Source organism: Adiantum capillus-veneris, chromosome 14, assembly GCF_014529385.1.
Source record: "Adiantum capillus-veneris isolate H3 chromosome 14, ASM1452938v2, whole genome shotgun sequence".
Classification (NCBI taxonomy): Eukaryota; Viridiplantae; Streptophyta; class Polypodiopsida; order Polypodiales; family Pteridaceae; genus Adiantum; species Adiantum capillus-veneris.
The window spans coordinates 67,050,184-67,066,917 of NC_140944.1; the positions used below are offsets into that span (position 1 = coordinate 67,050,184).

The following is a 16,734-nucleotide window of genomic DNA, read 5'->3' on the forward strand; positions in this document are numbered from 1 at the left end:
ACGTCCATAGATTATAGCACTAAAAAATGGGCATTTCGACATCAGAAATTGATACATATAGTTCAACGTGACGGAGGGGGGAAAAAGGGGGGAAGATTTATGGTGTCAAGTGGTGAGCAGGAGACTGTAGGCATAAAAGATGCATAGAGCAACATAGAGGGAGGAGGAGAGAAGGATGGGATATGGGCTCGTCAAGGCATAAAAAGTCAAAGGTCAAGGTATTCTTCTTGAGAAAAAAACCCAAGCAAATAAATATGGTAGGTGAGCATCAAGGGTTAAATGCCATAGCCACCAAACCACAACACCCATCAAGAGCCTTAACCAGGGCCAATTTCCTACCCAAGGATTACGAAATCAGGAAGGAATATTTCCATAAGATATGCACATGTGTATATGTATCCTCCAGACAATGTAATCATCAACCCCCAATATGCATAATTATCTTAGCCATCCATTTATGCCAAGATAGTACAGGTAGAGGTCAATCCCATGAAAGGTAAAGACATATACTCATCATCTCCATTATGCCCTAAAAAAGTCAATTTCTTCCAAGATACAGGCTCAAGATAGTCACTCAAAAGACACAATTATCATCAACTACGTCAGTAGCTCAATTGTAAGTGTATGTGTAGCTAGGTGAAGCAATCATAGCCAGATGAAGTGACCAAGTGTGTGTGTGTGTGTGTGTGTGTGTACCCACCCATACCCAGGCACCATACTCAATGTTAAGGTAGTAGGGCCTTTGAGTATGGGCCTACTGCCTCTTCAAGTTGATGAAAGTAGAATAGTCAAGTCTGAAGCTATAGATATGTATAATATCAAAAAATCCATGAGTCTCATCAAAGCTTAAGGTGACAATGTCAATATAGAATATTGTACTCCAGTCAGAGTTTTAAGGCTTTGTTAGCCATTAGAAAAAGTATGGATTTTGTTCATAGTCAATTGTAGAAGTTTTCCACGCTTTTGTCAATTTCTAAGGATACTCCTCAACCGAACTGTCTTTACAAAAATGTTCTTGAAATCATAAGAATTGAAATAATTACACAAGGGTAAGTAATTTTGGATTAACATGCAACCTAAAACTACTAAAGTCAAAGACTATAGTAGCTGTGAGTAGGAATCCGATCTATAGACAAGGAAAGACCACCTAACACCTGTCAACCGTACAAGGAATTATAGACACTGGGTCAATCAAAGCCATAAAGTATTCTCCACCCTACCACCCATAATATAGGCTCTTGGCCATCCATAGTTAGAATCATCTGTCCACATCTAGCAGTCCCCCCTGGGTTTGCCCTTGGAATTACATTACTCTCCCCTTGGAGAAGCCGTCCTCGAAAAAAAAAAGTGGTAAGATCTTCTAAAAAACATTAATGTTTTTCACAATGGTACCTCTTAGAGTTCCAGCTGTTCATGTGGCGAGTATAGAGTTCAGTAGGAGGTTCAATGAAACCAAGAGACCTTGCTTCTTATCTTTTGATGCCTCTTTTGTTACCACTTATGGAGTAGGTATGGGATCAGGCCTTTCATCTTGCTTATTGCTAGATTTGGTTGCTCTTTTTGATGTTCTTGCAATATATTCATCTCCTTTGTGCTTCTCTTCTACTATGGCTTCATTAGCTTGAAACCTAGCAAAATAAATGCATATACTGAATGTGAATCTGCCAGATTTGGCCATCTTGTAGTTTCCCTAATGCAATTCCCAACCTAACGCATAATTTTCCATGAGTCACCTTGCCTGCTTTTGTAGTCTTCAAAGCATAGGGCCACAAATTACCTTTAGTTCTTGCACCTTCATCACCTGCATTATTGTATACTTGCAACCCATATGTAGCTACTTCTATCATAGAAACATTATGATGTATCTCCTTGGTTAACTTCTTCATAACACCCCTCCCAAAATTCAAGCGGAATGGCTCACCTGTTGCTTTCAAATGAATCTCCTTGTCTTTACAAAAGACCACATTTTTCTTGTAAGCTTCATCAAAATCTTCAAAGTCTTTGTGGTCATGATCTTTATTATCACACCACATGTAGTGGTCATCCCAATCCTTGCATGGAGGTCGTTGCCTGGGCTCTGAAGTAGAACCCTTGGTGCCTACCCCTTCAAGCTTAATTGCTTTCAAATTTAGATTTAATCCTTGTATACCTTTGATCAGCTTGTCAAGAACAGGCTCCTCTAATTTTTGTTTCCCAGAGGCTGATTTTTCCTTGATTTCTTCATCCGCTGTCTCCATAGGATCAAACACAATCAGCTTATCCACCCTCATCTGTTGCTTTACAAATATGTTAACTACTTCAAAAACCAGATTCAATCATATGCTGAATTCAATTCACCCGTTGAATCCTCAAGTAGCTGCACCAAGCTCTTTTTAATCCGTGGGTCAGTAGCTTGGACAAATAACTCTACCCATTCTGGTCTCAATGACCACTGCTCTCCTGTAGGTAGCTCCTCAAATTTCTTTTCAAATTCTTGTAGCAGTTCTCATGCAAATAAATCCTTAGTTTTCTGTTGCATCCACTTCATAAAATCTACTTAGTTACCCTTTGAGAATCTTCAAGGAAATATTCCTACTGCAATGTCTTTTTAAGATTCTGCCAGTTTGGTCCTTGTGCAGCGTGTATCTCCCCAATCCGAGCCCCAGGCTCTAGCATGACAATCAAGTGAAAACCTTCAACTGCTTCATGATCATCAATATCATTATCCTCCATGGATTGCTCATAAACTTTGCAATATCTTGAAACATCTCGACTTTCAAACCACTGCAATTTTTTTGTTACTGCTTGTCGAGCTTTTTGTATCCACTCATGTAGATTAAATTACAATTGTGCAATCTATTGTTGCTGCATGTAGGCAGCAAATTGCTGCATCATTTGCTAGATTGTTTCCTCGTGCATTGTAGTCATATTTCTTAGCAAAATTTTCCCACCTATGCTCAGTTTCACATCGGGTTCACCAAAGCTGTCGGGGATAATGGGTTCGGAAGGTGAGGCGAGTCAGCACTGGGATGCTCGCTCTGGAAAATAAGAGAGATAAGATTCATAACATAAAGCAAAAGATACCGACAACACCATAAATGCTTACAATTGACAACTTCAATACTTTAAACTGTTAATAATTAGTAGTGGAATTTATTACAAATGTTTTCCGTTAAAGACATTGATAGAGTTCAGAGAGTTCAATGCTCTCAAATTAGACCAATATTGCAATTTTTCCACTTATGCCTGCCATTAGAGCCTTTTAAAGCTAATTAGGAAGGAAGTATCTGGCAAAAATTCATTGTCTGGTGCCCTTGTATTTCCCAAATACGGTAGAGAGAGTTTATCTTCTCTCCTTCTTGCCTTACTGCTCCCTTTCTTGCTTCCAAATTACATATCATTAGACAGGAGCAAATCTTGAGCTTATGGAGGGGTGTGTGCATGGTTAGGTGGACTAAATACCTATGTCCCGGACATTGGTGGTGGAGAGGTAGCTTCTTGCATATCAAAGCAGGAACCAAGAGAAGAGTTCTAAATAAAACTTTAAAGTTTCAAAGCGTGGACATTTATGATTAAAATATTCCCACGACCTTTGGCAGTTTCGTAGTTCAATAGTTCCCTCCACGCCCCTGGAGAACTTTCAAACAAAATTAGTTGGATGTCTCTCTCTCCCTCTCCTTCTCTCTCTCTACATGCACAGACACCTTGCTCTCTCCTTCTCTCTCTCTCTCTCTCTCTCTCTCTCTCTCTCTCTCTCTCTCTCTCTCTCTCTCTCTACATGCACAGAAACCAAGCACATGAGAGTGAGCATTGATAGTCTTGCAAAAACATTTTCACAGAAGCTTCTCTATGAACCAAACACAGAAGGGGAGTTTCTTACAAAGTTGGTAGTCTTGCAGGAGCATTTGCACATAAGCTTCTTTTCCAGGCAAAGACAAACACAGAAGGGGAGTTTTGCAGGAGGTTTTGTAGAGAAGATGTTTTGCTTTTGTTTTCCAATCGGCAAGCAGCTAGAGCAGCTTTTTGAGCTAAGCACAGAGTGTGTTGGTAGTGAAGCAGGAGGTTTCAAGCAACAACTACAACTTATACATTGAAGGAAGAGTGGTCAGCGTGCACTCTTTGCCACATATCAAGAAGGCCATGATGGGAAGACAGCCACGTCTTGACCTTACAAGCGGTAGGACTTTAACTTCGGTCTACATGGCACCCGCATCGAGCAGAGTAGCCTCAAGCATTGGATCAACATTGTTTCCAGCACCCTTGGGTAATGGGTTTATTGGAGAAAGAAACAGGAATTCATCTATTGAAACAACATTGATTGGGGCATTGGCAAGTTTTGGAGCAGGGATAATAGATGGAACAGCATGTGTTGAAGCTCCCTTAGGTTTTGGAGCATGTGCAAACCATGGCAGCATTTGTGAGTGTGCAAAATGTAGAAGGCTTGCTGCCAGAAGTTATGAAGCTCGCAGAAAGAGAGAGTATCATCACAAGCTCAAGGAAAGTCAGAACCAATATCCATATCGTCAATTATTGCGAAACGCCAAGCTGTCGCAAAGCGTATTGTCACATGTTTCAAACAGCACACAAGAGGCCTTGACAACGAGACAAAGGAATCCATCATGAAGGATGTGCTGAATGATGGTTGCATGCGTGGGCTCAAAATTGAGACGCGAGAGAATCCAGTGCTGGTGGGTTTCAAGGACACTCTTTCCACCATCAAGAAACCCAGGACCAAGAAAGAATTGTTTCTTAAGAGGGCAACTATCATGATGGCCATGAGAGCACCGGCCCCAAACATATATGCAGCTTCAAAACTTCTAGGGACACACCATAGAAACTTCTACGCATCAAGAGAGAAATTACAAAATGATTCCTTGCCATTGCATTTATGCGAGCGACAGGCATGCACAAAGGATGCAATCTCTGATGAGGTCAAGGAATTGGTGCTCTCCTTCTGGACAGAGAATACGCTTGTCTCTCCGAACAAGAAGGATGTGTGTTGAAGACGAATCAAGAGAAAATTGTGGCAAAAGCATCCTGTGCATCTTCTAGAGCAACCCCAGGTGAATGTTTTTTGCATTCTGATGTTTTTTTGCACTTTGAAAAGCATCCTAAGATTACATTAGCTTCATTCCTATCTTTCTTGTTGGCGTGTTGTAAGTTTTTTAGTAGCTATAAGATTAGGTGAGATAAATACGATAATCAGCCCTATGGTGGCAGCCACCCTCTAGTTTTCATGAGTCCTACCATTGGAGTGTTATGTGGCAGGCCGTTAGTGCTGATACAAGCTTAGTTCTTGCTGCATATCTACAGGAATGGTTTTCATAGTCACCAGATTGTGTGAGGTAAGGGTGGTAGCTATCAATTTTAAGGAAGAAGTCATTAATATGATGCCCTATCAATCAACATGCAGCTTATAACCTGGGATGTCCACCTACTATATACATTTGTATCTTCAGAAGTCATTGTCTTGGTGGCTACCCAATCTATAAGACATATTGAGTGTAGCTACTTACTAGTAGGCATCCAGGATGGTAGTTATAGTGTTGCTTGTAGTAGAAATTTGTTGGTCTGGTAGCTAGGTTTTTCCAGTTGGTAGGGTTGTAGTAAAAAATTTGTTGGTGTGGTAGCTAGGTTTTCCCATCTGGTGGTGTTTGAACACAATGTAGCAATTCAGGTCAAGAGGTGGCTATTTTCCCTTTTCACATGACTAGTATGTCCTTGGTAGCTACCTTTTGTAAGTACCTTGCTTGGTAGCTATCCCATTGTTTGTGGTGGGGTGTGCTCATGAGGTGGCTACAATGACATGGATTTCAGTCTTTCTTGAGAGCACCACAATTATGGTCTAGGTAGCTACCCATTTGGTTTGCAGCCTCCCAAGGTAGGGCGTGACCAATCCCTTGCTACCTTCCATACATGGTAGCTATCCCCTAGGGTTCAACTTGCTATTGGTTGAAGATTATAGTCAGGTAGCTACCACTCTACCTTAATTTTTGGTTGGGTTCTATGTGGTGGTAGGTGCATGAAACTAGTATGCTAACAGATCATATAGATAGCTACCCCCCTAGGTGGTGGCAACCTAAAAAAGAGCTCATCATATAGGTAGCTACCCCCTAGGTGGTGGCAACCGGAAAAAGAGCTCATCAAGGAGGATAGTCTGGTGACGGGTGGCTATAGATTGCATGACACCTGCTAGCTTTCTGTATTAGGGAAGGTATTTTGAAGTGCATGGTTTCCATCAAATATACTTAAGCTGACTAGGCCATAAGTAGGTACAATCAAGTGCATAATAGAAGTAGGTCAACAATTTCTTTTTTACTTGCTAATTAAACTGTGCTCATATGGATGCGAAGTCCAAAGGTTTTCATGTTTAAAGGTAGAATTCTTCCTTCAATCTCAAAGAGCCCATCCAGATGTGAAGATTGGGCAACGAACTTTTGAGAAACTGAAGCCATACTTTGTACACAAACTTAAGGATAGGTACACGTGCTACTTCATAACACATGTCCAGATGGCTTTTTTGAGAGATGCCTTAAACCAGATAAGGCAAGGTTCTCTTGGATTGCATTCCATCAGTTGTACTTGCCAATGTAAAATTTGTGGGGCCACTGACAAGTGCAATGCATGTGCTCAAACCTACAACAGTATGAAAGTACTATAGGAATCTGTTGTGTGTCCGAAGTCTAAAAGTGCCAACCATCACAATAAAAAATGTTTAATGGGAGAATGCTCTATTTGTGGACCAGAAAAAGCATGCATGCCCAAGGGAAGAATCATAGACAGGATGCATCATGACAGTCAAGCTATTCGAGGATGTCGAAGTTGGACAAACAGATGCTGGGAAAAAGAAGAAGAGGAAAGTCCTTTCATTCAAGAAGATGAACAGCAAAGAGCTTCTGGTTTTGTTTAGGGATCACTTGAAGAAGTATATCCAACATAACTCTGTGTATAATGGCAGCCTGAGCAATTCAAAGAGTGTCTTCTAGTTTTTCCAGAAACGATGGTATTGTCTGCAGTGGACTTTACTGAGAACTACACGTTCAAAGAGCAGAACGAGATTCAAACAATGCACTGGTACTCTGATCAGGTCACAATATTTGTCCACATCACCTATATCCATGTTGCAGGAGTGGTCCAAAAATATATTACTTTTACATATCAGATGACAAGACTCATGATACTCTTTTTGTTCAGCATTATTTCATGCTACATCACCAATGGTTGCAACAACTTGGCATTGCAGTCCAAGAACATTGGGTGTGGTCGGATGGCACGGCCTCTCAATTCAAATCCAGGAGGCTTTTTTACTTTGTTGCTAGGTATGGCACTCTAACAGGGGCTCTTATGACATGGAATTTTTCAGGATCAGGTCATGGAAAAGGTGAGCATGATGGAGCAGGGGATGTCATCAAACGTCATCTCACTCATGAGCAGTTGAAGCCAAATGGAGTAAAACTCCAGTGTGCACATGAAGTTGTAGCATTCTTTAGGGAGACCATGTCTACAGGCACAGAGGCTTCGTATCCATCAAAGACCAGGCTAGTATCACGGGTGTTTTGGGAGATCAAGTTAGATGAGGTTGATCGAAGTCAGGCATGGGATTGTAAGGCTGTCCCTAATGCGCGGAGCATTCATTGCGTATCTAGTTATTCACTGACAAATGGGAGAGATCTAAGAAGTAGGACACTATCATGCTTTTGTAGTGCATGTATGCACGGTCTCTGGAGGAGATGCTCCAATTTTGCACATGTGGGGTCTTGAGAGTACGTTTTGATCGAGCCCACTGATGACTTTGAGGTGGAGGAAGAAACAGACATTCCAGCCTATGAAGGACATTATGGCGCCCTAACAGATGTTCTGCATGTAGATGATAACTTTGTTGTTGCTGCAAGTGCACACAATGAAGAGCTTATGGACTTATATTTGTTGAAGTGCACGGGAGAGAAGTCATGCATCGAGTCTCCAATTATCGATGCTTGGGGTAATTATTGCCTGCAAGGATCTTATGTCGTCAAGGGAATTTGGTATGAGCAGCAATCTGGAAATCCACATGAATACAAGCTCTTGCACTCGAAGCCCAAAGTCTATATGTTATCACACCTTGTGAGAGCTATCAAGTTTCCCATGGAGAGAATCGACCACAACTTGGTTATGATGTCCCCCGATGTATATGAGGCTGTTTACAACGGCATTCCCTTTGATACATAGTGACCTTAGAATTTCTAGTATAAAGTATCCTTTGTTTCTTCTGAATTTAATGGTGCAAGGATATACTGCTATGTTGTTCTTGGGCTCTAATTCATAGGACGTCTGCTCTCTATTTTTGTACACGTAATGGTTCCTTTCTTTCACTTTGGAGGTTGCTGTGGGTAGAGAAGTGTTTGCTCTGTAATGGTACCTTCCTTTCACTTGGGAGGTTGTTGTGGGTAGGGTAGTCTTCAGCTGATGGTTTAGGGTTCGAGGCACAAGGCCTCATCGTCAATGAACAAACAATAATCCAACCAAAATTCCAAATCTCCTCTGAATCCTTAAACCTCAATTTAGCCAGAGCGGGTGATGGCTAGGTGTGAACAAGTCAGGAACCTTGGTATTCAAAGCCATTGTAATTTCCCACTTCTAACTAAAAAATAAATACCGCAAGGGGCACCGACTTTCGACCCAACCTGGTGTTGAGCGAGGAAACAAGTTCAAAGTATGTGTGTGTGAATAAGTCTAGGTATTAATTGAAGAATTACCGCTTTATGAGACCATAGACGGGTTTTATGGTTCCATCAATGAAATTTGAATTCTTTTCTATAAGTCTGACATGGACAAATTTGGGTGAAAAGGATTCACAGACAGAACTGCCTCACAAGTGAGAAAAACCAGCACCCTCGAGTCACGCTCTCTCTCTCTCTCTCTCTCTCTCTCTCTCTCTCTCTCTCTCTCTCTCTCTCTCTCTCTCTCTCTCTCTCTCTCTCTCTCTCTCTCTCTCTCTCTCTCTCTGTGCAAAAAAGAAGGTGGGCAAAAATTGTAACATAAAACTGCACCGTAACGGCTAAAAACCCAAACACAAGGCTAAAAATCGTCGATGTAAAACCCTTGACATATTATATCACAGCAAAACCCCAAGGAGACGAGCCTCATCCAGAACAAAAAAGACATAGGATTAGGATTAAGGATCCACAACAGAAGCTTTTGATAAGCGGTAGGAAGAACGAACATCCAAGAAGAGGATTAAAGTCTTCAACTGATGGTTCCCAGACCGAGGCACAAGGCCTCATCATCAAACTCCAACCATGAATCAATGAAAAAATTGGAACTGTAAAACCAGCATCCTCTCTCTTCCCCCCCCCCCCCCCCCCCTCTCTCTCTCTCTCTCTCTCTCTCTCTCTCTCTCTCTCCCTCTCTCTCTCTCTCTCTCTCTCTCATTTCTCTCTCTATCTCTCCCATGCACACAATCTTCTATTTCAAAATTGTCATGAGTATGAATCATGAGTCAGAGGGGGTAGCTACCATGAGACAACAGGTAGCTACCATGTAGAAACAGGTAGCTATCAGAAAGAAATAGATAGCTGCCACATAGAGCTACCATGCAGATAAAGCTAGCTACCATGCTAATATCAGATAGCTACCAGTCATGAGCAACTAGCTACTATGTTGAAAATAGATAGCTACCAGTAATAAGAAGCTAGCTACCATGCAGAAAATAGATAGCTATCAATCTTAAACATGCAGCTACCATGCAAAAATAAATAGCTACCAGTCAAGAATAGGCAGCTACCATGCAGAAAACAGAGCTAACATTCATAAATAGGCAGCTACCATGCAGAAATAGACATCTACCATACAACAAGATTTATTTTGGTGGCATTTGCAAAGAGGAGACAACATGCTCCGCTTATTGCACCGGTGTCCCCATCCACAACCACAGAATTCTTCTCTTTAGCACTCTCTGACCCTTTGGCTGCATCCAACCTTTCATTATGGTCTCCCCTTGCCCCCCCTATAGGAACATTAACTATTAATAAACACCCTAATCAAGCCATACAGATGCAAAAATCTCAAAGACTACCCAGTTATACCTGAAGTCCCTTTGCATTTTTTTGCATTTCTTGCTGCTGCAAAAGCCTCTGCAATATCAGGGCTTTTTGAGGGAGATTTCTCTTGGTTCACCGGTATGGATGTCAAGGGTTTGCTAGGATACTGGCTCTTGAAGAGCCCTACTTCTTCCCTGGCAAGTGGAAATTCCGCAAGTATTTCATGCGCAATGGGGAGCACATCACCATCCATTAATTGGGTTTCCTCTATATATCAGGTACATGTGTTTCTGAAACATCCCAAAAAGAAACTTTAGGTGCATTGTAAAAAATAATGATGAGTAAACTTTGTACTAGAAGGACCCAAGGAACTGTTGTTACCTTCTAGATTGCAATGTCTCTCTTCCTTATCGGAGAGAACACTGATCATAGCGCCCACTTTGACCTCTTTGGAGATCACTTCGGTGTTTAGATCACCCTTTTTAGCATCTGATCAATAAATAGGAAGCTTAGGCAACATTTATTGACAAAACCATACAAATATTGTACAAATGTCCCCGAAGAGAGGGTTACCAAAATAGTCATCTGATTTGGTTGAAAGGACCTGCACCTCACTTTTTTTCTTGGAGGTAGATTCTGCACAAGCATTAGGCAATTTAGGTTATGACAAGCTAACCATCAATGGATATAGCCTTAAAGATTATGTCCCACCATGCTAGATACCATTGCATGAAAAAGGTAGCTATCCCCAGACTGGTAGCTACCACAATACTAGTGGGTAACAACACTCTGCTGGGTGGCTCAAACCATAGTAGCTACAATTTAACCACTACAACATTGGTACCTAAAGATTGAATGTAAGACACATGATCATGGCAATAAAGTGGTAGTCACCCCCTACCATAGCTACCACCTTTGGAGTAGTTAGCACATAAGCCACTAGCCACCTAGCCACCTACTATCCAGCTAGCAACCAAGTCAGCACTTGTGACTGGGCAGGTCTGACTTGGGTTGGGTGGACCACCACCTACCATAGGTACTACCACCTTTATAGAAGCTACCACATAGTCACTAGCCACCTAGCCACATACTTCTACCCAACCAGCTAGAAAGTCAGCATTTGTGACTAGGTAGTGTTGAAGGGTGGCTACCTGTGACTAGGTAGTGCTGACTAGGTAGCCACCACTCAGCAATAGCTAGTCACTTGCTCGCTCTGAGTAGCTAGTGGTAGCTAGTCAGCAGCTATCCATCTACCACACAGCCAGCTGCCACCTTGCCAGCTAAGACCTACCTAGGGTTGATTACTTGTAACAAATGGTCACCGTGTGCAGTAGAACTCGGATGAATTTTGGGGAATTTTTTTATCAGGTCACACATTAAATTTTTTGCATCAATCCGGTCATACATAAGGGCTAATTTGGAGCAGGTCAAGGGTTGATTTATACCAGCTTTGGATGGGTCAGAATTGGACAAGTAGCCAGAGTGCAGGTTGATTGGGCACATAATTTGAAAGTCACACTAAGACACATTGAGGGTACATCTACTTATCAACAGAATTGGTTCCTTAGTACATTGCTAGTCACTATGCTACACACTCTTTGACTAGATTTACTTAGTTAGATAATGTGAGACCTAAATTTTATATGTAAGATAGGGGTATGATAGTTTATGTAAGATAGGTGTATGATAGTTTTCTTTATTGATTGTTATATAAGCGTAGAAAGGGGGGTCATATTCCCTAATATGAGTTGTATATAGGGGTTTTATCAAAGTTGTCCACTCGTAAGTGGAGTTCCGTTTTGTATATAGAGTGAATCCCGTGGGGTTTATGATGACAATATTGTAATTGATAATGATTTCTCTACTTCTGAAGATCCCATTACTTATAATGAAGCTATCTCTTCACCACAAAAGGATCAATGACAAGGGGCTATGGAAGCAAAGTACAATTCTCTTATCTCTAAAGGTACATGGAAACTAACTGAACTACCTCCTGGTCGTACAACTATTAAGTGTAAGTGGATGTATAAGACAAAGGTAAAACCAAATGAATCTTTTGACAAGATCAAGACACGTTTAGTTGCAAAAGGTTACTTCCAAGTTGTTGGTATTGTTTATCAAGAGACTTTTTCACTAGTTGTCCGTATTACAAGTATTGGAGTTTTATTTGCATTTGCTGCTCAATTTGATTTAGAAGCTCATCAAATGGATGTGCCAACTGCTTTTCTTAATGGTGACTTGGAAGAAAAGATTTATATGGAACAGTCAGAAGGGTTTGTTATTCCAGGTAAAGAAGACCTCGTTGCTGAACTCCATAAGGCATTATATGGTCTCAAACAAGCTTCGCAAACCTGGTATACAAAATTTGATCTTTTTCTCACCTCTAAAGGATTCATCTCTTGCTCTTTAGACCCCAACTTATACATAAAGCACCAAGGTAGCACTTTTGTGATTATTGATCTTTATGTGGATGATATCATCCTTGTTTCCAATAATTTGAGATTTCTTCAGCAAGTGAAAAAGTTATTGTCTTCTGCATTTGATATGGTGGATCTGGGAGAGATTCACTCGTGTCTTGGCATTCAAATTCAAAGGAACCGCACAAAATGTTTTTCATTCCTTCGATAGTCAAAGTTTATTGCAGATGCTATTCAAAAATTTGGTATGGAATCAGCACATTCGATCAACACACCTTGTCTTGTGAGTTCTACAAAGAACACTTCTTACAGTGGTGGTCAACTTGTCACATATCAACTTTATGTTGTTTTGTTTGGATGTCTTCAGTTTATTGGCATGAACACTCGCCCTAATATTTTGTTTGTTGCTAATTATCTTGAACAACATCTTGCACATCCTTCTCTCAAACATTGGTCTGCTTGTATTGAAATACTCAAAAGACACTACAAATTTTGGTTTGGTCTATCGACGACAATTGGCATCGGATTCTATGCAATATCTTTCTCTTTTGGGTTACACAGATGCAAACTGGATAAACTCACACTTATCTATGCAATCTACTTGTGGAAATTGCTTCTTTATATATATAAATGGTTGTCTTGTTTCTTGGACCACCAAGAAACAACGATGTGTTGCAGTTTCTACGACTGAGTCAGAATATGTTGCGGCATCACTTGCAGCCCGTGAGCTAATCTGGCTTTGATAAATGCTTGTTGATATTGGTCACTCTCCTCTTTCTAGCACACCCTTGCAGTGTGACAACCAGAGTCACTATGCACTATGCACAGTCCACACTTGCACACTGTGATCTCTGAGTCACGTAGATATTTGTACATAGATACACAATTCACTTTCACATCATCATCACTAGTTCATATTTTCACATTGTATAGGGGCTTGGGTTTTTCCCTTGAACTCCCCAAGGGTTTTTTCATCCAAAGCTAGAGACCTTTGTTTGAGTGGGGGTGTTGGAGCTATATATGGCTCACTCTACTCAACTTGGTCTCACCTATATATTTGTATCTTGTCCTCAATATGAATCAATCTTTGGGAGTGCACATGGTGTGTCTCTTGTCTCGTCTCTCTTTTTCTCTTTACATTTCAACAAGAGATGGAAACTTATAAATAGTGAGAAGCAGGAAAGGTTTACTAGAAGTATGGCACTGATAAGCATAAAGATCAAAGGGAGAGCAATCGAGATGCAACCAAGACTCCAACTCAACAATATTACAAGGTTCGTTATTTGTATCTAATTTTCAACGCCTATACATTTGCTTGGCGCAACACATATATGCTACGGGACAGGGCACGACTTCCGTTTCTTATAATTTTTGGAGAAAAACAAAGTGCCAATTTTCCACCATACTTTTGTATGGCACTTCTACATGATATGCACTATATAATTAGCATTTTGACTTTGTGACACTTCAATGTAACAAGAAATGCTTAACTATTCACATTGTTTTTATGTAGCTTGACACAAACATGGTTTTCTGGCTTGAGCAATCGGACAACAACCGTACACGATTATCAGGTCGGTAGTGAAATTTAAATTTTTTTAGTCTGTTATTGCTTTATGTATTTTTTGGATTTGTCAATGCTTTCTTAAATTTAGTTTAGCTATATGTTTTTATCACTAGCTGTATATGCTCAATCTTGATCATCATCTCTATATATCAAATAGATATACTCTTCTTTTCTCATAGTTAGGCAATTCAACTTATGTATTGAAGTACTACTCTATGCATGTTGTACATGTTTACTTTATTCCTAAGTGGTTGATATCAATCTACAAATGTCCTTGTTTGGCAATGCATTTTAGCCCAATCAGAGTGTTTTCCTCCTCAGACATGTTTTGCATGATCGATAGTAAAGACAATATATAACACTCTCTCTCTCTCACAATAAGGAAACATTAAGTACGCTTGATTGATAGTATGACTGGTCCCCATCTAGGGACTACATGGACGATATTACTTGGTTGAATGGCTTTACAGACAGCTTTAGCGGTAACCAATACTCATATATGCAATGCCCTTTTCCCGACCAGTGTGAAAAAGCTCTCTATCCAAGAACAAGAAAGAACAATTAAGCACAACGAATTGCAGACGGCAGTACTGGGCGTTAATGAATATGGTGAGTACCAATCACGGATCAGCGAGGCTGGCGATGGTGGGGAGCAGCTTGCTGCTGCTTCTTCTGGCGATGGTGGGGCTCCGGTTGCTGCCGGGCGCTGAAGCGGTAAGCAGAAAGTATATTATGCATAATGAATAGAGACAACATGAGGACGTATGAATAATGTGCGTGCATGCAGTGCAATGTCTACGGGAATTCCAAGCCTGGGTACTTGAACTCGTGTCATAGCTCAAAGCTTTCGGACGACGGCACAAAGATGCAGGCGGTGTGCAATGGCGAATTAGTCGAAACGCCGGTCGACCTCAACTGGATGATCAGTAACGTCCACGGGAACCTGGTGTGGAAATCCTGCTTCAAGGGCTGGTGGGTATTCTCCAGCACCCACTCCTGCAGCTTCTCCAAAACTTGCACCGACATGATGCTGGTCGGCGAGTCCTGGCTCACTGCCATGTGCAAAGACAAACACGGCAAGCTCAAATGGAGCACTATCGACCTCAACAGGATCATGTTCTACGACTCCCATCATAAAAGAATCGAATATCATTGTTGGTATGGCGACGGCGATTCACGTCCATGAGTTTTCTCATGAGACTACTCTCTTGCCCCGCCCCCCTGATCTTGTAGCTCCAATTATGCATGCGACAGCCCTCCTCTCTCCACCATCTGCTGATGTTCTTGATCTTCTTACCTTCATTCATCCATCCATGTCTTGTACGTTGTCTTGTAGGTTGATCTTGATTCCATGTCTTGCTCCAATTATGTAGCAGTCCCCTCTCCATCTGATGTACTAATACTCACTTCCCTTCTTTTGATCTTAATCTTCTCATCTTCATTCATTCATGTCTTTTGCTTCCTTTCCATTTGATGTAGTAGTACTCATTTCCCTTCTTTTGATCTTGATCCTTTAATCTTGATTCCATGTTTGTGTTGGCCACACAAACATTGTTTTCTCCATCATTAACGTATTGCAATGACTTTTCTTTCCTGTTTCTTTGAAAAAAATAAGAGAAGTTCAATATTTAGGTGAAAGGTACGAATTAGTTACATACGAGGGGCCCGAGCAAATGCCAAAGCCAATAATTATTGCTAGTACAAAGGCTTTTGCAAAAATGTGTAAGCCTAGAAGTAGGCAAAGATGTTGCAGACAACAGAGAAAGTGCATGGATATATAGAACTTGTCTCTTGAATATTGTTGCAATGCTTGACCAAATTAATGCCTGAAAAACTAAGTATCACACCACATGAACATAATATGGCAAGAACAACGAGACTTCTATGTAGGCACACAAGATTGATTGATGCACATGATATTAACAAGAGAGAAAGTATATTAACATAAATTCTAGAGGATGCACCTTTTGACATATACTCAAGGAATTATGGCTCAATGTTTGCAATACTTTGATGGTTACAATTTTAGTAAGCCATTGGAAAACTCACATAAAAATTAGTGTCCGTCACTAACAACATGTAGTGCACTCTTTGAGTCATCAAACAAAAATAACTTGTAGTTATGAGGTATCTATTCAATAGAAGTCACAAATAAATTTTGGGCTTCCTAGTTTTGAGACATCCACTACGTCTTAAGGACATCCAATGTGGGTGTAATCCCATGAGTAAAAGCCCAAATACAATTTTTTGTAGGAATGTTTAAACCAATGATCTAGTTTTTGAGCGTTACTGACTACAAAACCTTCATCCCCATGTGTCTCCTAACCAGAGTGAAGCTCCTCATGTATACACACAACATGCAATTCTTGATTTTCATTTGCCTCTCTAATGAATGGGGAGGTTGCCTTCAGCTACCTTTTCATATATCTCTGCACTCACCTAACAAACTTGTTGATGATATGAAGTTATGTTGTGAGGTTCTATGTCCACTTGATGTGAGGATAAAGAGGGGTGACTCATTTAGGTTACTCCATACTAGTATTCTCAAAAAAGCATGGTGTCTTTATTGGCCTAAAATTTCAAAATCTTGGCAAACTTTTAAGCTTTCCTAGAAGACACTTGGAAAAATTTGATAACTTTTAGTGTCACATTGGCAAATGCTTCAAATGTTAACGTACACTCATGTTATAAATGTGGGTATACCGATCCATTGTGAGAAATAAATATAATTATCCAATTTATCTTTTAATAA

The 16,734-nt window shown here is 40.6% G+C and overlaps 1 protein-coding gene and 1 pseudogene across 1 annotated transcript; both read left to right on the plus strand.

Moving 5' to 3' along the window:
- The first annotated feature begins 4,119 nt into the window (after positions 1-4,119).
- Positions 4,120-4,982, plus strand: LOC147442548 (uncharacterized; annotated as a pseudogene).
- Positions 4,983-14,591: 9,609 nt separating this feature from the next.
- Positions 14,592-15,357, plus strand: LOC147442549 (uncharacterized). Its single transcript, XM_086529679.1, has 2 exons — positions 14,592-14,696; positions 14,770-15,357. Exons 1-2 carry the CDS (start codon positions 14,625-14,627, stop codon positions 15,166-15,168), a joined length of 471 nt encoding a protein of 156 aa, XP_086385805.1. The 5' UTR covers positions 14,592-14,624; the 3' UTR covers positions 15,169-15,357.
- The last annotated feature ends 1,377 nt before the right edge of the window (positions 15,358-16,734 follow it).

Excerpts from the sequence above, each read along its gene's own strand:
- LOC147442549 (XM_086529679.1), top strand. The coding sequence starts at position 14,625 with ATGGTGGGGAGCAGCTTGCTGCTGCTTCTTCTGGCGATGGTGGGGCTC. Across the intron at positions 14,697-14,769 it reads TGCTGCCGGGCGCTGAAGCG|TGCAATGTCTACGGGAATTC; the intron begins GTAAGCAGAAAG and ends GCGTGCATGCAG.